Here is a 25,677-nt window from a genome sequence, read left to right on the forward strand (position 1 = left end):
ATCCATGCCTAAAATAGATTTTCCTCATCCATTGCCCAGTTACTCTCTCCTTTGAAAACTTGTATGGGTTTTCTCACCTTCACCAAGTTCAGATTTCTCCTACTGTCCTTCAAGATTCTGCACATGCGATCACTGCTTATATCTTCCTACTCCCATTTTTTCCTCCACCCAGATCTCCTTCCTCATCTCTCCCTTTGTATCTCCCATTCATCTCTAGACAGTACTTTCATCCATGTTGCCATCACATTTGTAAGGCTTGAGGTTGTTTTCAGCTAACAAGTTGTAAGTCGAAACTCATTTAAATGGTTAACGAAAATACCTGAGCCTCAAGGACAATGGCTAGTGTAAACATCCGATGGCTCAGGAAGCCAGATGTCCTCTTAGTGATTCTAATTCCAATGAGAACAGCACATTTGCTTTTAGAATTTCTGTCTCATCTGCCACGTATATGTAATAACTCCCGCCTTCTTCCTCCACCCTACCCATACCGAGCGTAGCCCTAGCATCCTTGATGTAAGTAGAATGATTAAAAGTGTCTCTGCACGTATGTAACAACCATTATCACTGTTGTTCTCTCCAGATGGGACAATGTCTGTATTTGTAAGTGAATAGATAAAGAATTTAAAATGTACTATGTAATCGATAAGAAAGTGTATACAACTGACCACTGTAACACCATGAAGTTGAAGTTGAAGCTGATTTATCAGACTTCCCGGTATTGTGAATAAACCTCTTCAGTATTGTCTGTGCTGCCTGATTCTTGGAGAAAGAATCCTTCATGCTTTACACATGTAAAGTCCTTTCTGGCCCCTGCTGAACAAGGCAATCGCCTTCTTCATTCAAATCCCTTCCTTAAATTCAATACTTCCATGAAGCATCAAGTGCTAAATCATTTAAAAACAGAAAAGCACTGTTACACACATATGTAACATTTACTACACTAAGACCTATCTTCCCAGTCATCCAATGCATTTTATACCCGGATTTTGTAGATTGCAGACTCTTTGGGGCAGGGACAGGATCATCCTGCATGTTTTGTACAGTGATAAGGACACTGTCAGAAGTCTAGTTTAATATTTGAGAAAAAGAAAAAGAACGGAAAAGAAAAAAGTTGAAGCAAGAAGAACCAACATAAGTTAGTTCTGTATATCATAGTTTCTCAACCTGCGGTACGTGAGACACAGGCAGGGGGTACTCAGCGAAAAACCCAGTGAAGGGAGGCAAGCAGCAGCCACCAACTTCTGGGGAAGCCAGGTGGCAGCCGCCTGCTTCCTGCCCAGTCCCAGCTGGGAGGCAGGGGGCCCACACAGTGTGATTTGCCCCAGGTCCGCACCCCCCTAAGGACGGCCATGGGGAGCACTGCTATCCACTCTGGGGGGCTGCTAGTGCCTGCTCATACCTCACAAGTTCCCACCTGTGTGAGGAGAACACCATGTGACCCCACCATCAGGCCATAGTGACTGGCTGGCATTGACCTTTGTTCCTATATGGAGGAAGGGGAGGAGGAAGGAGGGGAGAAACAGCAGGGGGTTTTGTGATCTGCCACAGCTACACAGCACTGAAAGACTCAGAACTCTCCTGCTTTATGAGAAATATAGTTGTCCAGTGGTAAAGGGGAAAAAGACTATTTCTCAGAGTGGAAAATTGAGTGTTGAGGTACTTATTAAAATTTTCAGAAGTTAGGAGGTACTTGCTACTTAAAAGGTTGAGAAACACTGCTGTATACAATTCAGAGTATGCATCAGTGAATATTAGAAATTAGAGGTTCATAACGCACATGAAAGTACAGATAGTGCAATGTCTTGTTTGAAAGTCAGTAGGCTAAATGGCTGAGGCCCCAAATTACAGATGAATGCTGGTGAAAAAGCCACCCTTCAGTCACAATTTCCAGCCATTATTTCTTATGCTTAGTTTCCTTCACTGATTACATTTGTGTATACACAAACCAATGCTGTTATTTTACTCATCGAGTTTCTTGTAAGAGATAAAAATAATACATACAGGCATGACAAGAAATTCTGCAGAAGCGTCGTATTGCTAAATGGAAGTTGTCACGCTGGCCGGATTGGGGGTGCATTTATTATACTATTTAACATAAGTGTGTCAAAATCATAATAATTCATGTGAGATAAACATCACCACCTTACTTAGGCTATAAAGTGCTATGTTCACGTGTTATATGTGTAATGGAAGTTGATATATGGATACAGTTGATATATCTGTATTTCAAATTGTGCTGTCTGGGCGACACCCCAGACAGGATGGCTGCAGCACTAGCCTGCTTAATGGCCCATTAAGAAATTCACAGGTACAGAGGGCCCAGGGGGAGAAGCCAGGGATATACCTGATGAGTCACCAGGACTTACTCATGTGACTCTGGATTCCATTTTATTCCTGTAAAATTCCACAAGCAGTATGGCAAAGGCCAAAGGTCATAAAAGGCAGCTGCATGACATCCATTTGGTCTTTAGTCTCCAGCCTACCTCTGGATCAACTCATCTACAACTGAACTAAAGCTGTGAAACAAAGGACTGAGACCCATCCAGGTACTGGATGTACACCAGAGGGATTATACAAGTCTGCAAAATCCACAATTCTACTAGAAACCTGATATATATGGACTTTCAAATCAATTGTATGTAACTGATTGCTTTAATCCTTTAACACTTCTCTTATTGTTTGTTCCTTTCTTTTTATAATAAACCTTTAGTTTTAGTTACTAAAGGATTGGCTGGCAGCATGGTATTTTGGATAAGATCTAAACTTATACTGATCTGATAGTGTGGCTGACCCTATGGGGTCAGGAGAAACCTTTTTGGTAAAGAGCATAGAGTTTTAAATAACTGATCTCTTTACTAGACCTAGTGACCGATTGAGAGCCAGAGACTGAAATGCAGTAAAGGGGGCTGTGATATTTTTATTTTGGCTTCTTGATAACCAGTGTGGGGAATCAGAAGCACTGTTTGTGGTTGGGAAGTCTGACTTCAGTGTCACTCATCAGTGTTGGGAGAATCTGCTCTCCTTTTACAGCCTGCCCTGACCTTGGCATTTTCAAGTGGCTGCCCTAGGCATGGACCGGTCACAGAAGTTTATAAAGAATTAAATAGGAAAATATTACACACAAGACAGCAGCCAGAAAATAGTTAATTTTGATCTATGTAATTCATTTTACATTGTCTTACTATTTGCAGTTTGTAATACATTAATGATTTTTGTATTGATAATTCCTAGCTGCATCATTAGATTTTTGGGGTAATACTGGAGGTTTTCAGTGCTGGGTGAGGGAGAGCTGGACCTTTTAACACCTGAGAGGCATGGGTGAAAGCTAGGAATTGTGTGACCAACATTTCAGCTGAATACTTCATTGCTAAAAATCAATCGGTTAACTAGTATTGACAATTTAATGGTCATCTTTATCTTTCAGACTTAAGAACCCACTGAGCTGCATGAGAGTTCACACTTCTCAGAGCTATACTTCTAGGCTAGTGCAGATTTGAGACTATTCACGCTACTTTACACTGTTCACATTTGCAGTATCTTTGCAACCATATGGATGAGAAGCATTTTTTTTTAAACAAAAACTTAAATTCTAGAACTTAACTTGTGGGAATGGGTTGTTTTCATAGCCAAGGAACACAAGAGGACCTACTTATACTTAGATTTATGTTGTCAACAAGGTACTTTTAGAGAATCATGAAAGACTACTTTTCCTAATACAGAGATGAAGCTAGACCTCCGGATGATCACAGAAAAAACTCTCCTAGATTACAACCCTACACCTCATGCCCAGAGAAGATGGGGAGAACAGGGCCAATGTTTGTGAGGACACAGCCTTCGCTCCTGCACCCAGAGTTGGCCAGGCAGCATGAAGAGGTTATAATACTTGCTCTATTAGGACATAAATTAAAGTGTGTGTGTTTGGGAGGAAGGGGTTGAAGTGTGGAAAAGAACCAGGAAAGGAACTGTGAATCTGAATCACAATTCCTTCTCAGGGCTCCTCAGCTACCAGCCATCCTTTCAAGCCAGCCAAGCATAAAGGTGCAAACTAGTTGATTTCATTTTTGTAGGTGACAACCAATATAAAATATTGGAAATATAGGTTCACCCTGATTTTTCAAGTGTAAGCATCAGTCAATTGCTCTTGGAATGAGAGCAGCTGGATGCCTTAGTCTTACTGGATTGGTGTTATTGTTTTTGTAGTAGTAATGATTGCTGTCACCAGCATTATATTTGCCAACAGAACAAAGATATCAATCACAGTACACTTCAGTGTCATGCCAGGAGTGTGTGGTTTAGTTTCTGACCCGGTTATTTAATTCCCTGGAACTGCAACGTATTCCATTCTCCTTCCCAGAAACCAGTAACCTCTACTACTACCACTACCACTGTTAATTTTGTCTGATGTTGAGTTAGGAGTGGTAGGGTGCTATCTGTACTTTGAGTCCTCAGAGCCTATTCTAATGGTGTCGTACATGGTTCTGTCATTCTCATTGCACTCACTCATTCTTTTCCATTTAACTCTAAAAATCAGACAACATTACAGACATTTGTAAGACATCAATATTTGAGAGATTTTAAATCTTGCTAAATTCAGGAAATTCAGATTAAAGTTTGCAAGTGCAAGCTTAATTCTACCCCCTTAAAGGTATACTTTGCCTAGGAGTAAAGATCCTGCTAATGATGGCATACAATTTGAAAACCCTCAAAATTAAAGCCTTTTACATGACCACACTTTCAAATTAAATATCTGTCCACACAGAAATATCTTCCCACCTCTATAGCGTTAACATCAGGCTTCCCAATTTGTATAGTTTTTTGGTGCTTGGCAGCTCCATCAAAAAACCCTTCTGTTTGTGCCCTTCATAAGGGTAAAGGCTGCATCAGTATCATATTGCAGAGTTCAAGAAAAGAAAAATATATACACCTTCACCTTACCACCAAGACAATCAACCCCCACACATAACATACTGGAAACCAGAGCTGGGAGCCTGAAACCCAAGCTACATCCTCAAGAGTTACAGCTTCAGCTTGTTGGTTTTGCCATTTTACTCATTCCTTCAACAAAATCTGAACCAGGTATTTCTGCTCTTTCAGGAAAGATGTTAGAGGGGAAAAAATTTACTTTTTTGTGAAAGAGAGAGAAATGCATAATGAAAAATGCACACCTTCTGCCTTTGCAGGTCAGTTCAAGTCTCATCCTAATTCTGCATTAGTTGCTGCACATTTTTCATTATATGAAACGAAGTCTGGGCACAAACATGTCCTTTAGATTTAAAATAATATATTCACATCAACAGACACTGTCCTGTCTACTTACTTTTAGAGCTTCTTTATCTATACACATTTTGAGATAATCTGGGAGCCATAACTTTCAATGTAATATTTGATCAAGGTGCTTGGGACACAAGTTATTTTATACGGATATCTGTAATCCAGTTTTACATCACTTAGAACAATACTTTTTGCTCTTTATGCATTAGTGTACCATAGAGGTAGATAAGCAACAATTCTGATTTAAAGAGGATTAGCCATAGGCTTCAACATCACGTTGCAGTGCTGAACAGAGGTGACACATAAAAGTAAAGCAGATAATTTTTGATGGATCAATTATTAGAAGAAGGAATTTCTTTTTAGTGTGAAGTTGTAACTTGCTGTGCTCACCTATACATTACTTGTTGTCCTGGCCCCTATGGGTCTGTGTACACTACAATCAGAAATCCACAGCTGGCCTGTACCAGCCAATTCAGGCTTGGGTTGCTGGGCCACTTAACTGCCATGCAGACGTTCCAGCTCAGACTGGAGCCCATGCTCTAGGACCCTGCAAGGTGGGAGGGTTCCAGAGCTCAGGGAATGCAGTTAAACAGTCCCACAGGCTGAGCCAGCTAGCACGAGCCAGCTGCCGGTTTTTAATTGCAGTGTAGACATACCCTATAGCTCTGAGTTTTTATTTATTTATTAAAAATAACATTTAGCCAGTAGTGATACATTCTGCTTCTAATACAAATTGACCAATATTGCACTAAGCAGTCATGCTAGTATGTTTTCATCCTTTTTAAGTGGATTATATATTAAAGCTATTCATAAGAACCTGTGGTAATTCCATTATCATTTGCAAGCCATAAAAAGACACACTCAGCACCTCGCTAATCTATTTTGAAGTGATATGTTAACCATGAGATGTGCAAGGCAGCAGCATCTTTAGTCTTAGCCACAGTTTCCATTTATTATGTATTTGAAAGATATCACAAAAATAAAACCACTTGCAAAATAATCCTGTGGTATCTACCATGTTTGTCTTGAGATATGAAAGGTAAGATCCTGGGTTCACTGAAGTGAAAGGGAGTTTTCCCATTGACTTTAGCAGAGCCAGGATTTCACTCTTCGGACACAGTTTTCATCCTGATCTAGCTATATTATTCTACAAAATAAAAATATAGTTAAATTGGTGCAACCCTTAGTGGATACAGTTATACCAATATGAAATCACATCCATGCTGGGGGGCAGGCTATACCAATTTCATAATATTTGTCTTTAAACTAATATAGTTTATTAGTACCAAAGCTTTAGGGGGATGGTCTATCATGTCTAACAAACCTATAACATGCTCAAGTTTTATTAGGTAGCTAGACTGGGACAGAGAAAAGCGCCTTCAGTCCAATCTACTCCATGCCTATGGGCTGAAAGGCATGAGAAGATTAAAACAGCTCTTGCAGCCTGTTTCATGGCCATAAAATACACATCATAACGACGAGTGGATGATTTAAGCATGGTCAGGAACTCCACACATTACTTTCTCACGTAGTAGTCTATGAACTATTTAGGATTAGGACCACCACAAACCGGACTCTCTTTCTAGGCACTTATACTTCACTCATCTAGTATGTACACTTTGTTGCGCAACATGGGTACATCTGTAATAAAATTTCAACTTTCTGCTTGTTACTATACTCCCCCCCCCCCCCGCCAGAGGTAATGTTTTAAGTATTCAAAAAGCAGTGGCAGTGAAAATCTCTTTTTGTCCTGAAAGAGGCATGATCTGTGGCAGCCCTCTGTTTAGTGTCTGATCTAGTTTGTGGTGTTTAAAGGCTTTTGCTACTGTCAAATCTTGTTTAATACTCAGTTAATGTTGTCTGCAAGAAGAAATATAAAAGGGCAGACAATCTCTGAAATGCTTTTTAAAAAAAGAAAAAGGTGCAGAAGACATCTCTCCTGTTTTAGAAATCTCTCAGATGAAAATTTAAGTTGTATAGCATGTGTCTCTATGCTGTAAACCCAAACAAAATGGTTCTACAACACCAACTATAAATTTCCCTTTAAGTCTGTGGTTTGTTTTGGGGTTTTTTGGAGAGGCGGAGGGCGAGGTGGGGTTGGTTGAGACTAAGTGTAACAACTTGCCTGTTTAAGTGTTTTTCCCGAAGAGCATTAAGCTACTGTGCGCGGAGGCATTCTTAGCACGCAGTAAGAGTGTCCACATGGGGAGTTACTGCACACTAGCTACTCCACAACAACTGCTGCAGGTTCCCTCGCACCCCATATAGATAAGCCCTTAGTATATTATTCTCTCTAATAGACAGAGTCCCACACAATTAGTTAAAGAAAAATCCACTTTTCAACATATATTTGCTAAAAATTGGAATGTTAGTCAGATGCCTGACACTCAGAGATCACATGTAGAAGAGTCAAAATTAGGATAATCATCTAGAAATAGGCACTCTGCCAGGTTCCTAAAAAGAGCCCAGGCATGCACTATTTCAATTACTCATGTGGAACTTTTAAGTTAAGCAACTAGTATCTGTGGAATAAGTACATACATACTAGTTTCTACAACATTCCCCGGTTGATGAAAGCCTTACTAGCCTGACTGTGTCACTTCCCAACAATTTTTACAAGTGCTAGTGTATGCAAAAATATACATGCATTAATGTCTGCTGCTACACCCAAAGACTGGAGGCTGACAAGTGTCATAACTATCATTAAGGAAAAAAAGAAAGCAAAGATAGGAATTACAGACCAGTAAGACTCAATACCAAGATAAGCGGTTGAAACAAAGATAAAATCATAATATACACAGCTAGGTCAACATGATATGGCAGCATGTAAAGGAAAAACTTGCCTCAAACCTACTGTAATTTTTTGGTCATTCAGCAAGGGTGAATAAAAGGCAAATTGACAATTCCTTTGTATTTTCATGAAGTAGTTGACAAAGTCCTGCAAAAAGGCTATTAAAGGAATTAATTATAGGGTAAAAGATAATGTGCTTTCATGGATAAGATCCTGGTTTACCACAAGTAGTGATCAGTTCTCATCTTGCAGGTTCACAGTTGTGGGCCCCAAGTTTTCCATACTAGAACTCGTGTTTAAAAGTATTTATCAATTATCTTTTAAAAGGGGGTGAATAAAAGTGCCAGAACTTCTAGAGAACAAAGTTATTTCAGAGATTCCTCACAAACAAGGTGAGCAGGCAGCACAATTGCAAGTGAAGTTCTGTGTTAAACCATAAAAGGTATTACTCATGAGTAGTGCTAACTATTCCTTCTAATAGGACTGTGATTCTTCTTAGCATGTGTGCAATGTGCCTTGGGTGGCACATGACCAGAATTCATCATCAAATTTGGTCTAACGGATGCATCATTACCTTCCCTGGCTTGGACCAGGTACAGACAGGGCGTGTGATGTGAACGCTGATCCATGGCCCCCAGACTGGGATTGATATTACCCTGTAAACACTCAGGAGACAGTGAGTGACTAGAGATATAGAAATTGGTATTCAAGGAGAGACCAAGAATATTGGAACTGTTTAGTGAGGACATGTGTAAGAGTGGGCACGATGAAAAGGTACAAAATAATTAATGTTACAGACAAAAGTAGATCAGGTATTTCTGTTTACCGTCTCTTAGATTACAAAAGCAAAGGGATATTCAAGGACACTGAAATGCAACAGACTGAAGGAAGAAAAAAAAAAAAAGTATTTTACACAGTGCATAGTTAACCTATTGGCCTCCTTATCTTGTGGCAATGAGTTCAAGAGCTTAGTTACATCTAGTTACATTACATATGACTAAAACAGAAAGCTTCTCCATTGGACAGGTCACTCCATAATTGTCTAGAACGGGTTTCTTGCACATTGCTCTGAAGCATCTGGTACTAAGCCCTGAAATAGATACACCACTGGTGTGGTCTTATACCAATTTATGTGTTCATGGGTTGAGTGAGAGTATGCAGAAAAATAGCACCTATTAAGAATTAGATATCTAGATATAATAGATGCATCTCTGGTTATGTGATTGAATTACTAACTGTCTCACAGCTTCAATCAGAGTAGCCATGCACTCTTGTAACTTGACTCTAAAGGATTCAACTTCAAGAGTTTACAGTCACTCACTTTGTATGCCACTTTCATTCATTTTGAATAGACGCTTGAGGAAAAAGCCATGACCAAGATAACTTTAGAAACTCCAGTGTTATAGTTGATATATTTTACATTGGAAAAAGTGTCTACACAACTGCCACATAAAGTACACTCTAAAACAAAAAAGGACTTCAGTCCCACCAAGGGGTTCAATACTTCATGCTATGTGGCCTTCAACATTAGCAAAACTACCCATTCTTAACAGTGGATGCAGCTGAATTTGTGCTGAATATGGTTCACATGCACCCACTGTGAAACTTGTCAGGAGCAGAGAAGTATAGACAATGCTATACAGCAACAGTTCTACCAATGGTTAATATCAGCATTTCTGATCAATTGTATCCATCCCTTTACAGGAAATCTGTAGAATGACTCTTCAGAGAAAATGCATGCTGGATATAATAAAGGGAAATTTATTAACTCTGAAAACTGTAGTAGTCTTTCTTCAGATGAATATCCGCCAGTGATTTTTTGCTGAAAATTACTTAGATAAAGGACCTACTCTCTGAGAAGCCATTTTTATAATCTCTCCTCTCTCTATCCCCAAAAGTCCCTCATTTTACATATTTGCAAGAAATTTAGAGAATCTTCTACTTCCTATACTCTAGTAGTAGTAGTAGTAATTTGAAAAAACAAAACAAAAACAAAAAAAAGAAATCCCACACACACCACCACACCAGACTTTAATTTCTCTGAAATGGTGAAATATTCAGTTTAGGCTGGTTAGCTTTTATTTTCAGAAATGTTAAAGATGCAAAAGGGGCAAGGAACTAATTACTTCTTACTACAGAATAGTGAAAACCTTGATATTGGGTAGAACTTGTATATCCAGGAAGTATTAAGTATGTTCATATTTTTCACCACTATACGGAGGACAAGTACATTTTCCACTCGTATTTGGAGTAAGATTAACTAACCAACTTATTAGAAAAATTGTCAAGAGCAGACTTTAGTAGTATTTTGAAATAGTCTTCCAAAAGCAAAATTTCTAGATATGAATTAGTGCTGTTTTAAGGCCATAGACTATAAATGTTATATAGAAGACCCCACAATTATTTAACCACTTGTGTCACAAGGAGTACCTACATAACTGCTTGCTTGAATACAACATCTTCTAGGTATGTAGAATGAAGCAAATGAAAAGTGGTTTGGGTTGTTATCTGTTGGGGTGGTGGAAAGAGATGAGAAAACAAGAAGATAACAGCTAGTCTAAGAACAAGAAAGGTGCACCACTTGGATCTAAAGGATTATCAGTTTGTTCATCTCATGCCTTATATATAGCCTACTCAAAAATTACACACTAGAATGTAGTCAGAACTACCTAAAGCCCCCAAACAGTTGCCAACAAAAATGGAGATTTAAAATGCCCATTTAAATGCCCTTGAAGAGAAATGCACTTTTCACTTGCCAGTTGGTATATCAATTTCATGAGAACAAACCCCTTTATGCATGAGACACAGAGGCTATGTTTACACTGATGGCGGCAAAATCGCCGCCGCCAGATTGATCTTTCAGGATCGATTGAGCGATCAGTGAGACCCACTCAATTGATCACGAAGTCGACTAAGTAAGTGCACCCCCTGAAGTAGCGTAGCGCTGAATTGATGGGAACGCTGTTCCCGTCGGCTCAGCAGTGTGAACAACGCACAGAAAGGAAGCTGAGCAGTCAACGTCAGTTACACAAACTACTCTGTGTAGTTTGCATAACTCCCATCGACTGCCACCGAATCGCGCCATCAGTGTGAACCAGCCCTGAAGGACCATAACTTGAGTCACATTTCTGTCTGAAATGTTTGCTTTACTATTGTGTAAAGTTAGTATAACCAAAACACTAGGGAAAAAAGGGGGATTTTTGGGGTTTACTTGGTGAATTTGATAGTGTGTGGATTATTTAAAAAAAAAAAAAAAAAAAAAAAGCTGTTTCCTGCATATAGTGAATTAGTCCGGTTTCCCAAACTGATGTTTCTTGCAAAGAAAAAGGAGAAAGACATTTTTAAAAGATCATATGTTTTTTCCATTATATGTGGTAGGGCCCCTCCAACCAATGTGCTGCTTGAGATGACTTCAAGATATTTTATGAAAATGCCAGTTGGCTATGGGAAAAGATTTCCAGAATGCTCAAGTCACTTCAGAGCCCAAATTACTTTAAATTTACCCCCATCTCTCTTCCTTACAAGTTCTGATTTACACAGAATAGCTAGTGTACAATAATTTTCCAATACAAGGAACGTTCTATGAAAACTGGGAAAATTACACTGTAGATTTAACTTCATTCTGTAGGGAACCTGGAGGAGGAGCTAAAACAAATCTTTCTTTCCCTGGTACCTACTGTTAAGTCAACGTAACAAGCTGGTTCAAGTATCAACTATGGAAGTGACTAAAATGTCACTGGAAGGTTTCATGTTTCTCCCACTCTGGGATCTGAAAGTCAAGCTGGGCTCTTTTCTTCTTGTGTGTCAGCACCAGAAAGAATTCTGCAGACCAAGTTCTGACCAATGAAACCTGCAGAACTACTTGGTCTTCAGTGGATTTGCACAGGTAACTCAATGTAGTTTAGTAAATAATTCTAAGGATTCCCAAATAACAGAATACAGATCTTAGCTGATCTGGCCCTGCAGAGCCAATAGGAGTAAAATGGTTTGTCACAATGCAAGCAGATATGACTAGAGTCACACAAAGAAATGATCAGTTCAGTAGGGAGATGCCATTTTCATTCACTTTTCAGAGGAGAAATTAAAAATGTAAAACGTGAAATAGATGATATCCCAGACTGGAAAGGGCAGAACCACCAATTTGCTGTTTTTCTAGATACCATTTCATGTCTTGTTGCTGAAATATTTCCTAGTACCAACCTGTTAGCAGAAACCTGTTGTACTCAAGGGCACTGTTATGTCTATAACTCCTGGTTGTGCTATCCAAGTCCCTAGTGCTGAGAGACCAAAGGCTATATATCACATGGCCAGGAAAGCATTTGTTCTATTAAAGTTAAAATGAAGATTTCTACCTACCAAACTTCCTGTACCAGAAAAGCTTATTGACAATAGCAACTAAAAGCTCATTTGTGCTGTATGTCATGTAGTACATATGTATTTTAACATAACAACCATCTGGAAACCCAGTTCCTTTTATGGAGCCTCCCTCCTGACAAGTCCATTACTTAGTATAAAATCCTTACCCCATGATGACTAATGGAGCACTGAAGTTGCTCTGTAGACAATTCCCAGAGGACTTTCCTCGCCTCTCCACCACGCTGCTGGTTCTCTACCCCACTGGCCCGACGTTCCCTTGGCGACGCTGACACCAGTCCTTTCCTTGTGTTTGGGTCACCACGTTCCCCGGCTTGTATGTATATCCCAGGCGTTTCACAGAAATCCAGGGGGCCCCTCGCTCCTACCAGCAGGGTTTAAACGCAGCCCTGGAGGGTCAGCGCCTCCCACAAGGGGAGTCCACAGGCATGTGGGGTTGTAGGTAGTCGAAGAAATCACAATCCCCGTTGGAAGGAGAAGGAGTCGGAGCCTCCTAAGGAATAAGCCCGAGGAGGGTTTCTCCCATATCCTCTCCGAGCACGGTCTTCGCTACGCACCCTGTGTCTCCAGCTCTATAGTAACTCCAGCCCAACCTTGCCAGAGATGGCCCAGGAGGTAGCAGCAGACAGCAAATCCCCTCCCCACAGCCAGCAGCCTCTCCTTGCGCGGGGAGACGCTCGCCTCTCACTGGGGCGAGGAAATCCGCACCAGCCTTTATCCCCCTGGTAAGCAAAGCCCCAGAGCTCGGGGGGATGTCAGGTGCAGCGCGGGTTGGGGCTGGCGTTGTGCGCAGCACTCCCCGCCGCCTCCCCCTCTAACACCCCCGCCGGCGGCAGCGGCAGCAGCAGCAGGATGGGGGGTATCGATTCATTTTCCCGAGCAGCAGGCGGAGGCGGAGAGAGCCGGTTCACCGGCGCTGGCATCAGGCTCCAGGAGAGCGGCGGCGGCTGCAGCGGCTACGGGGGAGCACCGGTGGCACATCCCCCGCACAGAGAGCCCCCTCCCCACACCCGGTCTCGGAGGCGCGGGGCGCCGCTCCCTCTTCCAGAGGGGAAGGGTCCTTTCAGTCACGCCTCATCCTGCAGCGAGCGGACGAGCATCTTCCTCCGGGCTCCGAGAGGCGGATCAATCACCGAGAGCAGCAGCAGCGGGGGAGGGGAGCGGCAGCGTCCCCCGCTCCCCTGTGCCGCAGGGGCACCGTGCGGACCGCGGGACCGAGCCGCGCAGGCCCCCCTCCCCCCCGCTCCGGCACACGGCGTATCGCTGCCGCGAGCTCAATGTCCGGGTGCGCCCGGCTGCTCCAGCGCCCCTAAGCCACTGGCTCCCCGAGCACCTCGCCTTCCCCACCCGCCCCCGCTCCGCTCCGCTCCTTCTCCCTCGCTCCCACGAAGAGCGGCTCACAGCCGCTTCCGCACCCCGGGAGGAGGCGCTGCTTGCTCCGGCCCCGGACCCCTCGTCTCTCTCCCTCGAGCGCAGGACGAAGCGCTTTTCTGTCAGCAGGACCGCAGCGAGTTAGCGGTCCAGCCCGGGCCCCTGCCCCTGCCCCTGCCCCGCCTCCGCCCCGCGGCCGGGCCCCTGCCCCGCCTCCGCCCCGCGGCCGGGCACCTTACAGTCCCCAGCAGGCTGCGCCGCGCGCTCCCTCCCTCTGTTCTGCAGCCGCAGCGTTCGCTACAGCGCCACCTCCTCGTTCTGTCTCCATCCTCCGCTTGAGGACCTTTAAATAGGACACGTCACCGCGTTCCCCTACGCACCAACGTCACACACAGCTCCCGGCGCTGACGTCATCCGGGTGCGGGGGATGATGTCAAAGTGTTCCACGCCGCCGGAAGCACTTCTATATTAGGGCATGCAATGGGAGAAGCAGAGGGAAACCTCGGCTGCCGCCCACTTCAGTGAGTGATTCTCCCCAGAGTACTGGATGTGCCTTGTCCTAGCGCATCCACCTCCTCTGCACAACTCACCGATTCTCCACAGAACACCCTGTGCTCAGAAAACGGGAAGAAAGCTGGAGCCTGCTCATTTTTGGGTCCAAGGTCCCAAATTGTACCATCAAAATAGTGAACAAGTCGAGCAGGCTTCTACTATACCAGAAAATAAAAATAAATCCAGACCCAGAAACAGCTCAGAGAATAAATACAGCAAAAACCTGGATCCTATGAGTTCTATCTAATTTTTGGTTTCCCTTACTACCACTTTAATTCCATAGCCTGAATAGACAAGTTATAGCTGCATTTTGCAAATTTTTAGTCCCAAACCCCAAAATGTATAATCTAAGTATAAACCAAATATGCCTCTAGTACTTCACTGGAAAAATCCAGACCTTCATGCATTGCAGTTCAATCCAGTACCTGCTTTCTGCTAATTTTTAATTCCAATTTAGGATTTCTGGTCTTCATCATATGAAAATTTAACAGCTCCCAGTGCACCAGAAGTCCTAATCCTGTTGCAAACTGGCACAGTAGTACCACAAAGCCATTATCCAGCAGTTAGATCCAGCTACTTTTAAAAATCCCAACCCCCCAAATTTTACCAGCTAAATACAGGAGTGCAGCAGCAGCTGCTCCAATTTTACTGCAGAAATCTAGATCCTGATGCACTCCTACTCAGTAGCACTGCAAAGAGACAGCCAGCAACTAGAGCTTTCCAGATCCTCCTTCAACTGTATTGCCAAAAATAGACAACGTGTTGCTGCTAGACCAGAAATTCCCAGGCTCTAACAGAGCCTGGTGCTAGTTTAATGTAAAACCCTTTATCTGGCACCTGATTATTCCTAGATTTAGCAAATTTTTGTACCTACATCTCTAAATTCTACTGCATAAAGAGAGATCAAGAGCAGCTGCTCCTTGACAAAGCTAGTAACACTGACAGTTATATCAAAGTTCCAGATGGGTAGCTGTGTTAGTCTGTACACAGCAAAACCAATGAGTCCAATGCCCACAAAAATTTGTTAGTCTTTAAGGTGCTACAGGACTCTCGTTGCTTTAGTTATACCAAAGATTCTCAAACTATGGTCTGTGGTATACTTTCCAGTTGATAATTAGGCAACTAAGAATTCTATGAACATTTTCCCAATATTTTCCCATATAAGTTAACACAGGGAAGGTTTGCAATCATGAATGGGAGCAGAGATATCCATGAGACACTCTAAGATGTCTACCCACATGTAAAAGTCTGAGTACCCCTGAGTTATACCATTGGGGTAGTTAGGGCACTGCCTCGCTAAGAAAAATGACAAAACAAAAACAAATAAAACGAGTAAAATAAAATTATGTTCACAGCTGTTCCTTTAACAGACAGCGCTTCCTCATATAGTATAGATGCATGACAACAACTACAGTGCATCCGAATGAGCATATTTCAATAGGGGACTCTAAAACTGTAGCAGGATTTTATTGAACAACTTGGCATCCACAGAGCACTGACTGACACTTTCAAAGAGTGATCTTAATTAATAAGCATGAGTAGATATGAGGAGTTAGAATGCCTTACCTAACATTTTGACCGAGAGTAGTAACTGGACACAGGTAAAGAGGACTTCTTACAAAGCAGGATGAGGCTGATGCATTGAACAGCAAGGGAAATCTTCTCCAAAAGAAAATAAGTACCAAAAAACCCCCAGTGAGAATTATTCATATCAGCAGCAAGGAGGTGGCATGCAGATTTCATCACATGGGAGGAAGCAACAGCTTTAGTTTCACATTTCTCACTCCCTCCTTCGCAATTAAGAGTACAGTGTAGGCATTGAGCTATAAAAACTTTAGAATGAGTGGTATAAATCTGTAATTTGTTATACATGCTTTGAACATTGCTAATAATTGAGGTTAGCATATAATACTTTCATGAACTATAGATGTCTTTTTTCATATTCCGTATTTGTTTTTTTGCTATCAGAATCAATATGTATTTTGCTCTAAAGAGTTAGATTTGCTTTTTATGTGGCTTTAGAAATAAAACTATTTGTAATGGACCCCATTGGCAATCGGTGTTCTGGGAGGAATAAAGCTGTATGCCACTCCTCCCCCCTCTTCCCCCAGTAATAATTTAGGATGAAACAGACCAGGACCAGAAAATAGGCCAATTTATACAAATATAATCCTTGCTGAGGGATGAAGAGCATGTGTGTATTATTAACCTATAATGTGACACATTTTGCCTGTGGTAACATAATTCAAGGGCAAAGAAATTAACTAAAGCACCAAGTTCCTATGAGAAATGCTATGCACCCACCAGTTCTATTTTCCCAACCACGTGTTCTGGAACTGGTGAAAATTCTGCAGCATTTAATGATGTCCAGGTAAGATGTTTAAGCACTCCAGGGATGGCTCAGTCTGTCTCTACCGTTCAACTTGTTCACATGAGAGCCAAAGATATGATATGTTCCAGAGGGGTAGCCACGTTAGTCTGTTTTTAGCAAAACAGCGAGTGTCCTGTGGCACCTTAAAGACCAACAAATTTCTTTGGGCATAAGCTTTCATGGGCAAAAACCCACTTCGTCGGATGCATCAGATAGATGATAGTTTTCCCATCACACAGATCCAAAAACAGGAGTTCCTGAGTCTGAACAAAAATAAAACCCACAAACCAAATCCTGAGGGAAACAACTGCATATTGTCTTGAGAACCAGAGCTGTGAGCAGGTTCAGGGCAGAGAAAGACGGAGCCATGTCCAGACCACCACCACTTGGGACACTGGGAAGCTGTCACTAATTGTGTCTCATTTTCTGGATGCCTCAATTGAGACTCTGGGGTCTGATTTTCAGAAGTATACAAAACTCAGAGCTGCAACTGAAGTCAATAGGAGATGTACTTTGACCAGATGAAGTGCTATATAATGCTAAGTACTCTGGAAAAATCAGATCATGGGGTCTCAGATTGGGCACCCAACATTAGTGGGTACTTTTGACCTCTCTGTGCCTCAATTTCCTATCTGTAAAATGGGGATTATATACCCCTAATTTCACAGGCGTGCAATGAAATAAATTAATATTTGTGAAAAAAACTCTGATACTGTAGAGATAAGTGCCAGCGAAAAGGCCCATAAGGAAATCAGTTTGTGTATTCTGAGTAAAGTTTGAATAGTGTGCAGTAAATAAGGCATGGGGCACAACACTGAACAATGAGGAGAAAACGAAATATTGAATAACTTCTCATTAAATTAACACTTTCCATTCTGTGCATTAAATGAGGCAGAGGTCATGTGAGAAAATTATATAATTAAAAACTGTATCATAATGCATATGCACAAGGCAGCTGAATTAGGATTGCACAGGCGACCTTAATTCTGGCTTCTTCTAATTTTTGAGTGCTTGATTTTGCAACCTTAATGTTCTTTTAACTTGTTTTTGTGCAATATTTATATGCAAGCCAGGATCTATATGAGCTCTCCCTTTCATAACTGAAAGTTTCTTCATTTGAACCTGAAAGACAGGGGGATATGGTCATTAATTTGAAAAATAAATCTTCAAAAGTAGTCTGTGCACAAGATTTCAGTTAATTTAATGGGGGAAGTTTGAAGCAGACCTCCCAACATTCCCAGGATTTGTGGGACTGTCCCACTTTGGCTCCCAAACTCATCTGTCCCAGTTGAAACAGCTCCTGTCCCATAGGGATGGCTGGGCATGGATTCTGGGCATGGATAACTGGCTCTTAGCACACAGGGTTGCACCACCACTCAAGTTGGGCCCATCCACCCCTCCATAAATGGAGATGGAGGGGTGGACAGGCCAGATTTGAGTGAGTGGCCCAAGCAGGCAGCACCTGAACCCACAGGACTCCCACTACTTGGGAGCAGCACCCATCCCACTTTAGCCACTTCAGATGTTGTGAAGTATGTTGACGTGTCTGCACTATTCTGTTATTAAGAAAATTCAAGACCAAAAAAGTAACATCATATGCAACACAGTTAATATTAACCAGTGGGAAAGAACACTAGCCAAAATAGGGAAAGAACAGGTTAAAAATATTTAGGAGTTAGATGTATTCAAGTTGGCAGGGCCTGATGAAATTAATCCTAGGGTACTTAAGGATGTAACTGAAGTAATCCCATAACCATTAGTGATTATTTTTTAGAACATGCGGAGGAATGGTGAGGTCCCAGAAGAGAGGAGAGAAAGGCAAACATAGTACTTATCTTTAAATACAGGAACAAAGAGAACCTGGGGAATTATAGATCTGTCACCCTAACTTCAACACCTGGAAAGAGACTGGAACTAATTATTAAACAATCAATTTGTGAGCACTTATAAGGAATAACCAGCAAGGATGTCAAGAACAAATTATACCAAGCCAGTCTAATTTCCTTCTTTGACAGGGTTACTGGCCTAGTGGATAGGGGAGAAGCAGTACACATGATGTATCTTGATTTTAGTAAGACTTTTGACACAATCCTTCATACAGGTGCCACTGATGCATACACAGAATACCAGACATTACAGTACATATGGAACAGCATGGGCCCAGCCCTCCTTGTGTGACACCAGCGGGAACGGGGGTGGGCATGCTTTGCAAAATGTGCTATGACCTTGCACGCCCCATGTATGTGAGGTCACACCAGTGGGGGCAGAGCAGCATGCTGCTCTGATATCAGACAAGTCCAGGACAGGACAGGGACAAATGTTACCAAAAATGGGACTGTCCAGCTTAAAATCGCATCTAGTCCCACATGACATTCTCATAAGCAAACTAGGAAAATGTTGTCTAGATGAAATTACTATAAGATGGGTGCACAATTGGTTGAAAGACTCTGCAAAAACTATTTATCAATGGTTCGCTGTCAAACTATAAGGGTATATCTAGTGAGGTCCCACAGGGGTCAGTCTTGGGTCCAGCACTCTTCAATATTTTCATTAATGACTTGGATGATAGAATGAAGAGTATGCTTCTAAAATTGTAGATGACACCAAACAGGAAGCGGTTGCATGCACTTTGGAGGAGAAGATTAGAATTCAAAACAATCTTGACAAATTAGAGAATTGGTCTGAATTCAACAAGATGAAATTCAATAAAGAAAAGTGCAAACAACTTCAATTAGGAAGGAAAAAAATCAACTATACAACTACAAAATGGAGAATTAACTGAATAGGTGCTAGTACTGGTGAGAAGCATCTGGAAGCTATAGTGGATTACAATTTGAATGAGTCAACAATGTGATGCAGTTACAAAAAAGGCTACTATTCTGGGGTGCATTAACGGGTGTGTTGTATGTAAGATAGCAGGTAATTGTGCCACTCTGCTTGGCACTGGTGAAGCCTCAGCTGAACTACTGTGTTCAGTTCTGGGCACCACACTTCAGGAAAGATGTGGACAAACTGGAGACAATCCAGAGCAGAGCAACAAAAATAATAAAAAGTTTAGAAAACCTGATCTATGAGGAAAGGTTTAAAAAACTGGGAATGTTTAGTCCTGAGAAAAGAAGCCTGAGGTGGGTCTTGATAACAGTCTTCAAATATGTTAAAGGCTGTTATAAAGAGGATGGTGATCAACTGTTCTCCATGTCAACTGAACATAGGACAAGAAGTAATGGCCTTAATCTGCAGCAAGGGAGAGTTGGGTTAAATATTAGGAAAAGCTTCCTAACAATAAGCATAGTTAAGCACTGGAACAGGCTTCCAAGAGAAGCTGTGGAATCCCCATTTGTTGGAATTAATATTTGAAATTATTAATATTAATATGGCAAACCACCAAATACTAATGTAATTATTAATTCATTTATTAAATCCAACAGCTAAATGGTATTTATACAATTTGCACTAAACATTTTAAGCAATTTATTACATCCAAACAGTAACAAAACATTTATGAGCATTTGATCAAGGTACTTACAAATGGGCTAAACCCAGAGGTATTTAGACCCGTATTGGTTGGCTCCAATGGGGTCAGGTAGCTATTAGCAATGAACCCTTTAAGAGTTTACTTTTTATACCCTTTAACAAAAAGCGATGTCATTGCCAATTACTGACTTCAACTAAAAACCAATTGGAGACAGTTCACCATTACTTCCAGTCTTAATCAGATTATCAATCTATCTATTTTCTTCCCAAGGCCTTTTCTCCTCTCCTCCTTGCTGTCCAACAGTTTTCCCATTGCACCTGGGTTCACATAGACATTAGCACTGGTGCATGGGTTGGGGAAGAGCCATGTTGGGTCATTTTAGGATAGATTCTCTTTCTTTTATTTAAAACCATCTGCAGTCTCCCCTATTGATCAGAGGCCTCCTTCTTAGAAGCATCCCCTTATCATTAGTTATTCTTTGAACCAGACATCCTCCCTACTTTATTCCTTCTGGCCTTGTGCCATGTTATTTTCAAGGCCTTTTTTCTACTTGTTAGCCAGGGCCTCTCTTTACAACACATATTTACTTAACTAAATTTAAGCTAACTTTAATTTTATACTTATCCTACACCATTATTGGAGGTTTTTACAGACAGGTTAGACAGACACCTGTCAGGGATGGTTTTGGTTTACTTGGTCCTGTCTCAGTACAGGGGACTGGACATGATGACTTCTTGAGGTCCTTCCAGCCCTACATCCCTATGCTAAACTTCTTAAAGGACACCTTTTAAAATTAATGTTAACTCCTAAACAATTAACAGATTTGTCAGTGCTCAGAACATACATTCTATACTCAAAGTGTTGCAATTTTGGGGAGGTTACATTGTTGTTTTATACATACCAAAGACATTGAATTTCTGTTTTAAGTGCAACTCAACTGTAACTACTGAGTCATAACTGGTGCTTCCAGAATGGTTCCAATATGGGACAACCCTATTTTCTTGTCAGACGATGAATGTGGGATTCAGTCTGTTCCTTGGATGAGAAACTTTTCAAAATGTTTCCTGACTTGCTTTTCATCCAGCTCCAATTCATCCCTCAACATCTGCTGAAATAATCTCTAAAACTTCATATCAATTTACAGTCTATATGAGACATACTCTCAAAATAGCAGTTAATTATCTGTGTGAGGTCAAAGATTAAGCCTGTGGTATAGGGAACAAGCACATTTATGAAGGAACTCTGCTTGAAATATCGTGCTAAGAACTGCCCAGCTGCCCATTTTAGTTTGCAATATTTATGGTGCATTTATTTATACTTTAAATTGTGGTATTTTGGGGGGTTTTTTATTTTGAAATATTTAACTAATATTTAACTAATCCCATTTAAAGTCAGGTAAGTGATGGTGTTTCCTCCTAACCAAATGGCATAATCCAAGTTTTACCTCAAATATTCTCAACCTTTTAAAAATTCTTTTTTGCCCCCCAACCAGTAGCGATGAGAGGTAGTGGTATTGCATGGTCACTTATTATCCTCTCCAACTGCTGGTTAGGCCCTGGTCCTGCAAACAGTTACACACACACTTAACTTTACTGCCATGAGTAGTTCACTATTCATGGTAGTGAAATTAAGCATGTGCATAAATCTTTGTAGAACTGGGGTCAGTTATTTTGTCAGTGAGTAGTATATTATTTTATTACCTCATTTGCCAAATCAGGCAAATAAAATTCTCATTCCTCTGTTTAATTTAAATGTGTCCTAAATAGAAGGATAATAATTGAACGTTAACTTGGTTATGGTCTATCCAATCAGAGGGTGGTGGTCCAAGAAAATGACCTTTACATAAAAGTTGTCAAGTTTTTTCAAACATGCACAGAAAAAAAAAATTCTTCCCCACCTGCATCTCACAAGTTGGTTATTTAATTATATACTAGGATACTATTATTTTCCACATTAGCATTTTTAATCCAAATGTAAACCAAACACTTGATAACTGATTACATTCTATAAGAGATAAAATGTATACAACAAAACAATGAAAATGGTCTAAGGCACCTCTCACTAAAGCTTTTGAGCTCCCTTTACACAAACAAATGAATGCAACATTTTTTCATAAAATAAAGGAACATATATCTAGTATGTTCTACAGCAATCAGTTCCCTGCAAGGACAATAAGGTCGTAGCTCATAAAAGTAGCATCTAGAAATGTGGAAGGGCAGCAGTAAGAGTAAAAAGGCTAGTTTTGCCACAGCAGTGACCCAGAATGGGGAAACTGACACTGAAGGAACAGGATTTATTATTTAATAAATTCTGGGCACAGTGTTCTTGCCCGCTCACTAGGCAGCAATGCCCACGCCCCTCAGCTTACTTAACTTTATTGTATCATAGTAAGATACACAGAGTAACAAAGCACCATGCTGAGCAGTCCTATCCACAATTCAGAAGTGCACCTGCACAGTCCTTATCTGTATCACTGAAGGATTGAGACCTTAGTAGGTTGGAAGTGAAGGAGAGAATACAGAGATCTTACTAGATTCTGCTAAATAACAAAAGAGAATTTAAAAAAAAGTATTTGAAAGTGCACTGAAATGCTTTTAAAAAAAAAAGTTACATAAGACAAGACAAAGTTCACAGAATACAGGCATGAACTTAAAAGTTACAAATAAATACATTGTGAAGGTAACCTGAAAGGCTTTTTATCGGTCCAGATAAATGGAAGCCCCTCAGGTTTCTCCTGCAATAATTGATGGCATCGCTGACACCTAAAGACAACATATTCCTTAAACTCTTTTATGTGTTAGTGTACAAAGGAAGACAAAGCCATGAGGGCCTGATCCCTGTCTTACTGTGAAAGTGAAGAAATGCACTTAAATGATAAAGGCAATGCAATTGGGGTATAACAGGAAAGAAGTTCACAAGGCTTTCTAACATATGCTGCTGACTTGCTCAGATGAGTCAACTCCTGTTGCCATTCTACAGAGAGCTCTAAGGCAGTCAGATTAGGAGGTTTTGGCACAGCTGAGAAAAGGCAGTTCAGGAGAGAATGTTTTCCCAGAGTGGGCTGACTCCTTCGCCACTAGTGTAAGAAATCGGGGATGGGGATTATTTCCCCCCGGAATACAATGGAAAGAAAGGGAAGTGGTTTGAAACACTTCTAGCAGACAAACATACACACACAAAATAGTTTAAACTCAGAGAATGTGCTTCTCTGGTGAGAAGACAAGGTCACACCTTTCAAATAGTAGTCAGCTTATGGGAGAATATTGTTACAAATTGCACTAGAGAGAGTTGATTTAGTTTCATTTTCAGAGAATGGGGCCAGTTCAGGAAAAAAAGAGGAAATGCCACTATCCTATCTGGTCCATATAAGAGAACAGTAGGGTGTGTGTTGAACTGGTTAAGAACACAGACACTTTTCCTTTCTGTTTGCCAGCATGCACCTGTTTTCTCTTTGAAATTTCATTAAGATGGCCAGTTTACAGTGTCAGTGTAAATAGGGGAATAGTCCCACTATTATGAGGAACTTTCCCAGCTTCTGGAACTAGATCACGAATGGATCTGAGGGTTCACTACAGCTCCCTTTACTCAGATGCCTGCTTGACCTTGAGGACTCCTTTTCTATCCTCCAATGCGGTAATCCTCGTAACCCCCAAAAGGCTGAGCCCAGGATTCCTGGGAGATTTAAACCCCAGTCTTGTCATGGTCACTTAGGCCAGGGACTAGGGTGTCACCACTCTAGGGTACTCTCTCCACACTGGCCACTTCCCTGACCCACTGATCACTACATTAAGTTTAAACTAAAAACAATAGATTAAAAGCAACTATAAGACAAATATGGGAAAAATTGAAAAGGCTAAAACAAACAAGGGACCCCATCCTATGGGCACAGGGAACAACATAAACAGGAGTGTCTGTGAAAAGTTCACAGGCCATTCTACCCATGTCCCAGGCCTCCCCCACAGGACCTGGAGGCGCTGCAGTGATACAGTGGGTAAGACACCTGTTCTGGTGGTGGCAACATTCCCTCTGGTTCTAGGACCCTTCTCCCCAGCATCGTCCTTCCCAAGGGCTCACCGTTCTCAGCTCTGGTGTTACAGAGCACAGCAGGTGTCTGCTATCCTAGCTCTGGCCCTCCATCTCCCTGCTATAGCTCAGCCCTGGCTCACTGTCAGGATGGCCAGTCTCCACTGCTCCATTCCTGACTCCAGCCCAGCCCAGCCCTGCCCTGCCTCCTGCCTGGCTCTGCCTTCTGGGCTGCTCCTTGGGCCTCTCTGGTTCTGGCTGCTGTCCTGTCCCTGGCCCAGCTCTGGCTGCTGCTCTTGCCTTAGCTTCGCCCATTCTGGCTCAGGCAGCCTCAGTTCCCTGGGAGAATAGGCCCCCAGATGCAGGCCCCCCAGGCTCTTAACTCCTTTATTAGCCTGCCTGCTCTGCCAATCTGGCTGACTTGGAGCATTACCCTCTCCGTACTGCCAACCCCAAATGTTCAAAAATCATGAGATTATGTACAAAAATAATAGATTTTTGTTGCTCTTTTAATTTGCCTTCTGCTTTTTGAGCTTTTCAGGGTGCACTGGGGTCACATTTTGAAGCTTTCTCCACTGCCACAAGGGCTAGAAACTAACTTTTTCTTTAAGAAAGAAGGCTGAAATCATCACATTTCCACTTGACTTGAGGAGCTGGGGCTTTAAAGAAAACAATTATCATGAAACCCATGACAAAATTATGAGTTGGCAACAATGTAACAGTCTCAGGATCTTGATTTCTCTTTGGCCCTTCCCCTTTCTCCTAGCAGTGGGAGAGGGCCAATTAAAAAAATTCACCATGTTTCAGTGAAGGGCCAACAGCCCCCTTACAGAGGTGCAAGCCTCCCCACTTTCTCTGCTTCCTAAATGTAGATATCTGGCTCACTCACTAAGCCCCATCTCACATGACCACCACCAAAGCAGGCTATAAACAAGGGCAGGTGGTGGGACAAGACAAACAAGTGTAACTATTACACTCTATTACACTCCCCTTTTTCCTGCATCTCAGTTTGCCTGTGTCATAGGGCTGTGTTCCCCCCACCATAGATTCCTTGCTACAAACAGTTATCACAGACTCCTGCAGGGAATCAGCACTGTGTACTTTATAAACAATGTGCTATACAAATGCTTGTCTCCTTCAACATAAGGCTTTTACCTTCTCCTAGGCAAGCGGAAAGAGAGAATAGCATTCTGAGGTCCTGGATTTCTCGTCTCTTCTTTCAGATTTCTTCTTTCTTTCCTGTCTCTCTTTTAACTGTCCCCAGCTGACAAGTTGAATCACCTTGTTAGTTGTTTACTCATCCAGTCCTTAACCACTTATCTCCTCAATTTTGCCCATGTGGGGAAGCTTTCAAAGTGCAGAGAGTCAGCCTGAGGCTATTCACACTCTGTCCCAGCCTCTGTTCTGAAGCACAAACCAGGGTTCGGTCTTTTCAGGACTTCAAAATAT

General features: G+C 41.7%; 1 protein-coding gene across 4 annotated transcripts in view; it reads right to left on the reverse strand.

The window, feature by feature from the left end:
- Positions 1-25,431, reverse strand: part of HOMER1 (homer scaffold protein 1) — a 154,076-nt gene extending 128,645 nt beyond the window's left edge. For 3 of the 4 annotated variants that reach the window (XM_067569297.1, XM_067569299.1, XM_067569298.1), the window contains exon 1: positions 12,586-13,714. In XM_067569297.1, coding sequence (XP_067425398.1) covers positions 12,586-12,590 — 5 coding nt within the window. In that variant the 5' untranslated portion in view covers positions 12,591-13,714. Of the gene's footprint in view, positions 1-12,585; positions 13,715-25,383 lie in introns of those variants that run through there. The other variant, XM_067569300.1, reaches the window with a different exon arrangement.
- Between the last annotated feature and the right edge of the window lie 246 nt (positions 25,432-25,677).

This window comes from Emydura macquarii, unplaced genomic scaffold (assembly GCF_026122565.2).
Source record: "Emydura macquarii macquarii isolate MOO-44397 ecotype Brisbane River unplaced genomic scaffold, CSIRO-AGI_Emac_v2 contig_2897, whole genome shotgun sequence".
Lineage (NCBI taxonomy): Eukaryota > Metazoa > Chordata > Testudines > Chelidae > Emydura > Emydura macquarii.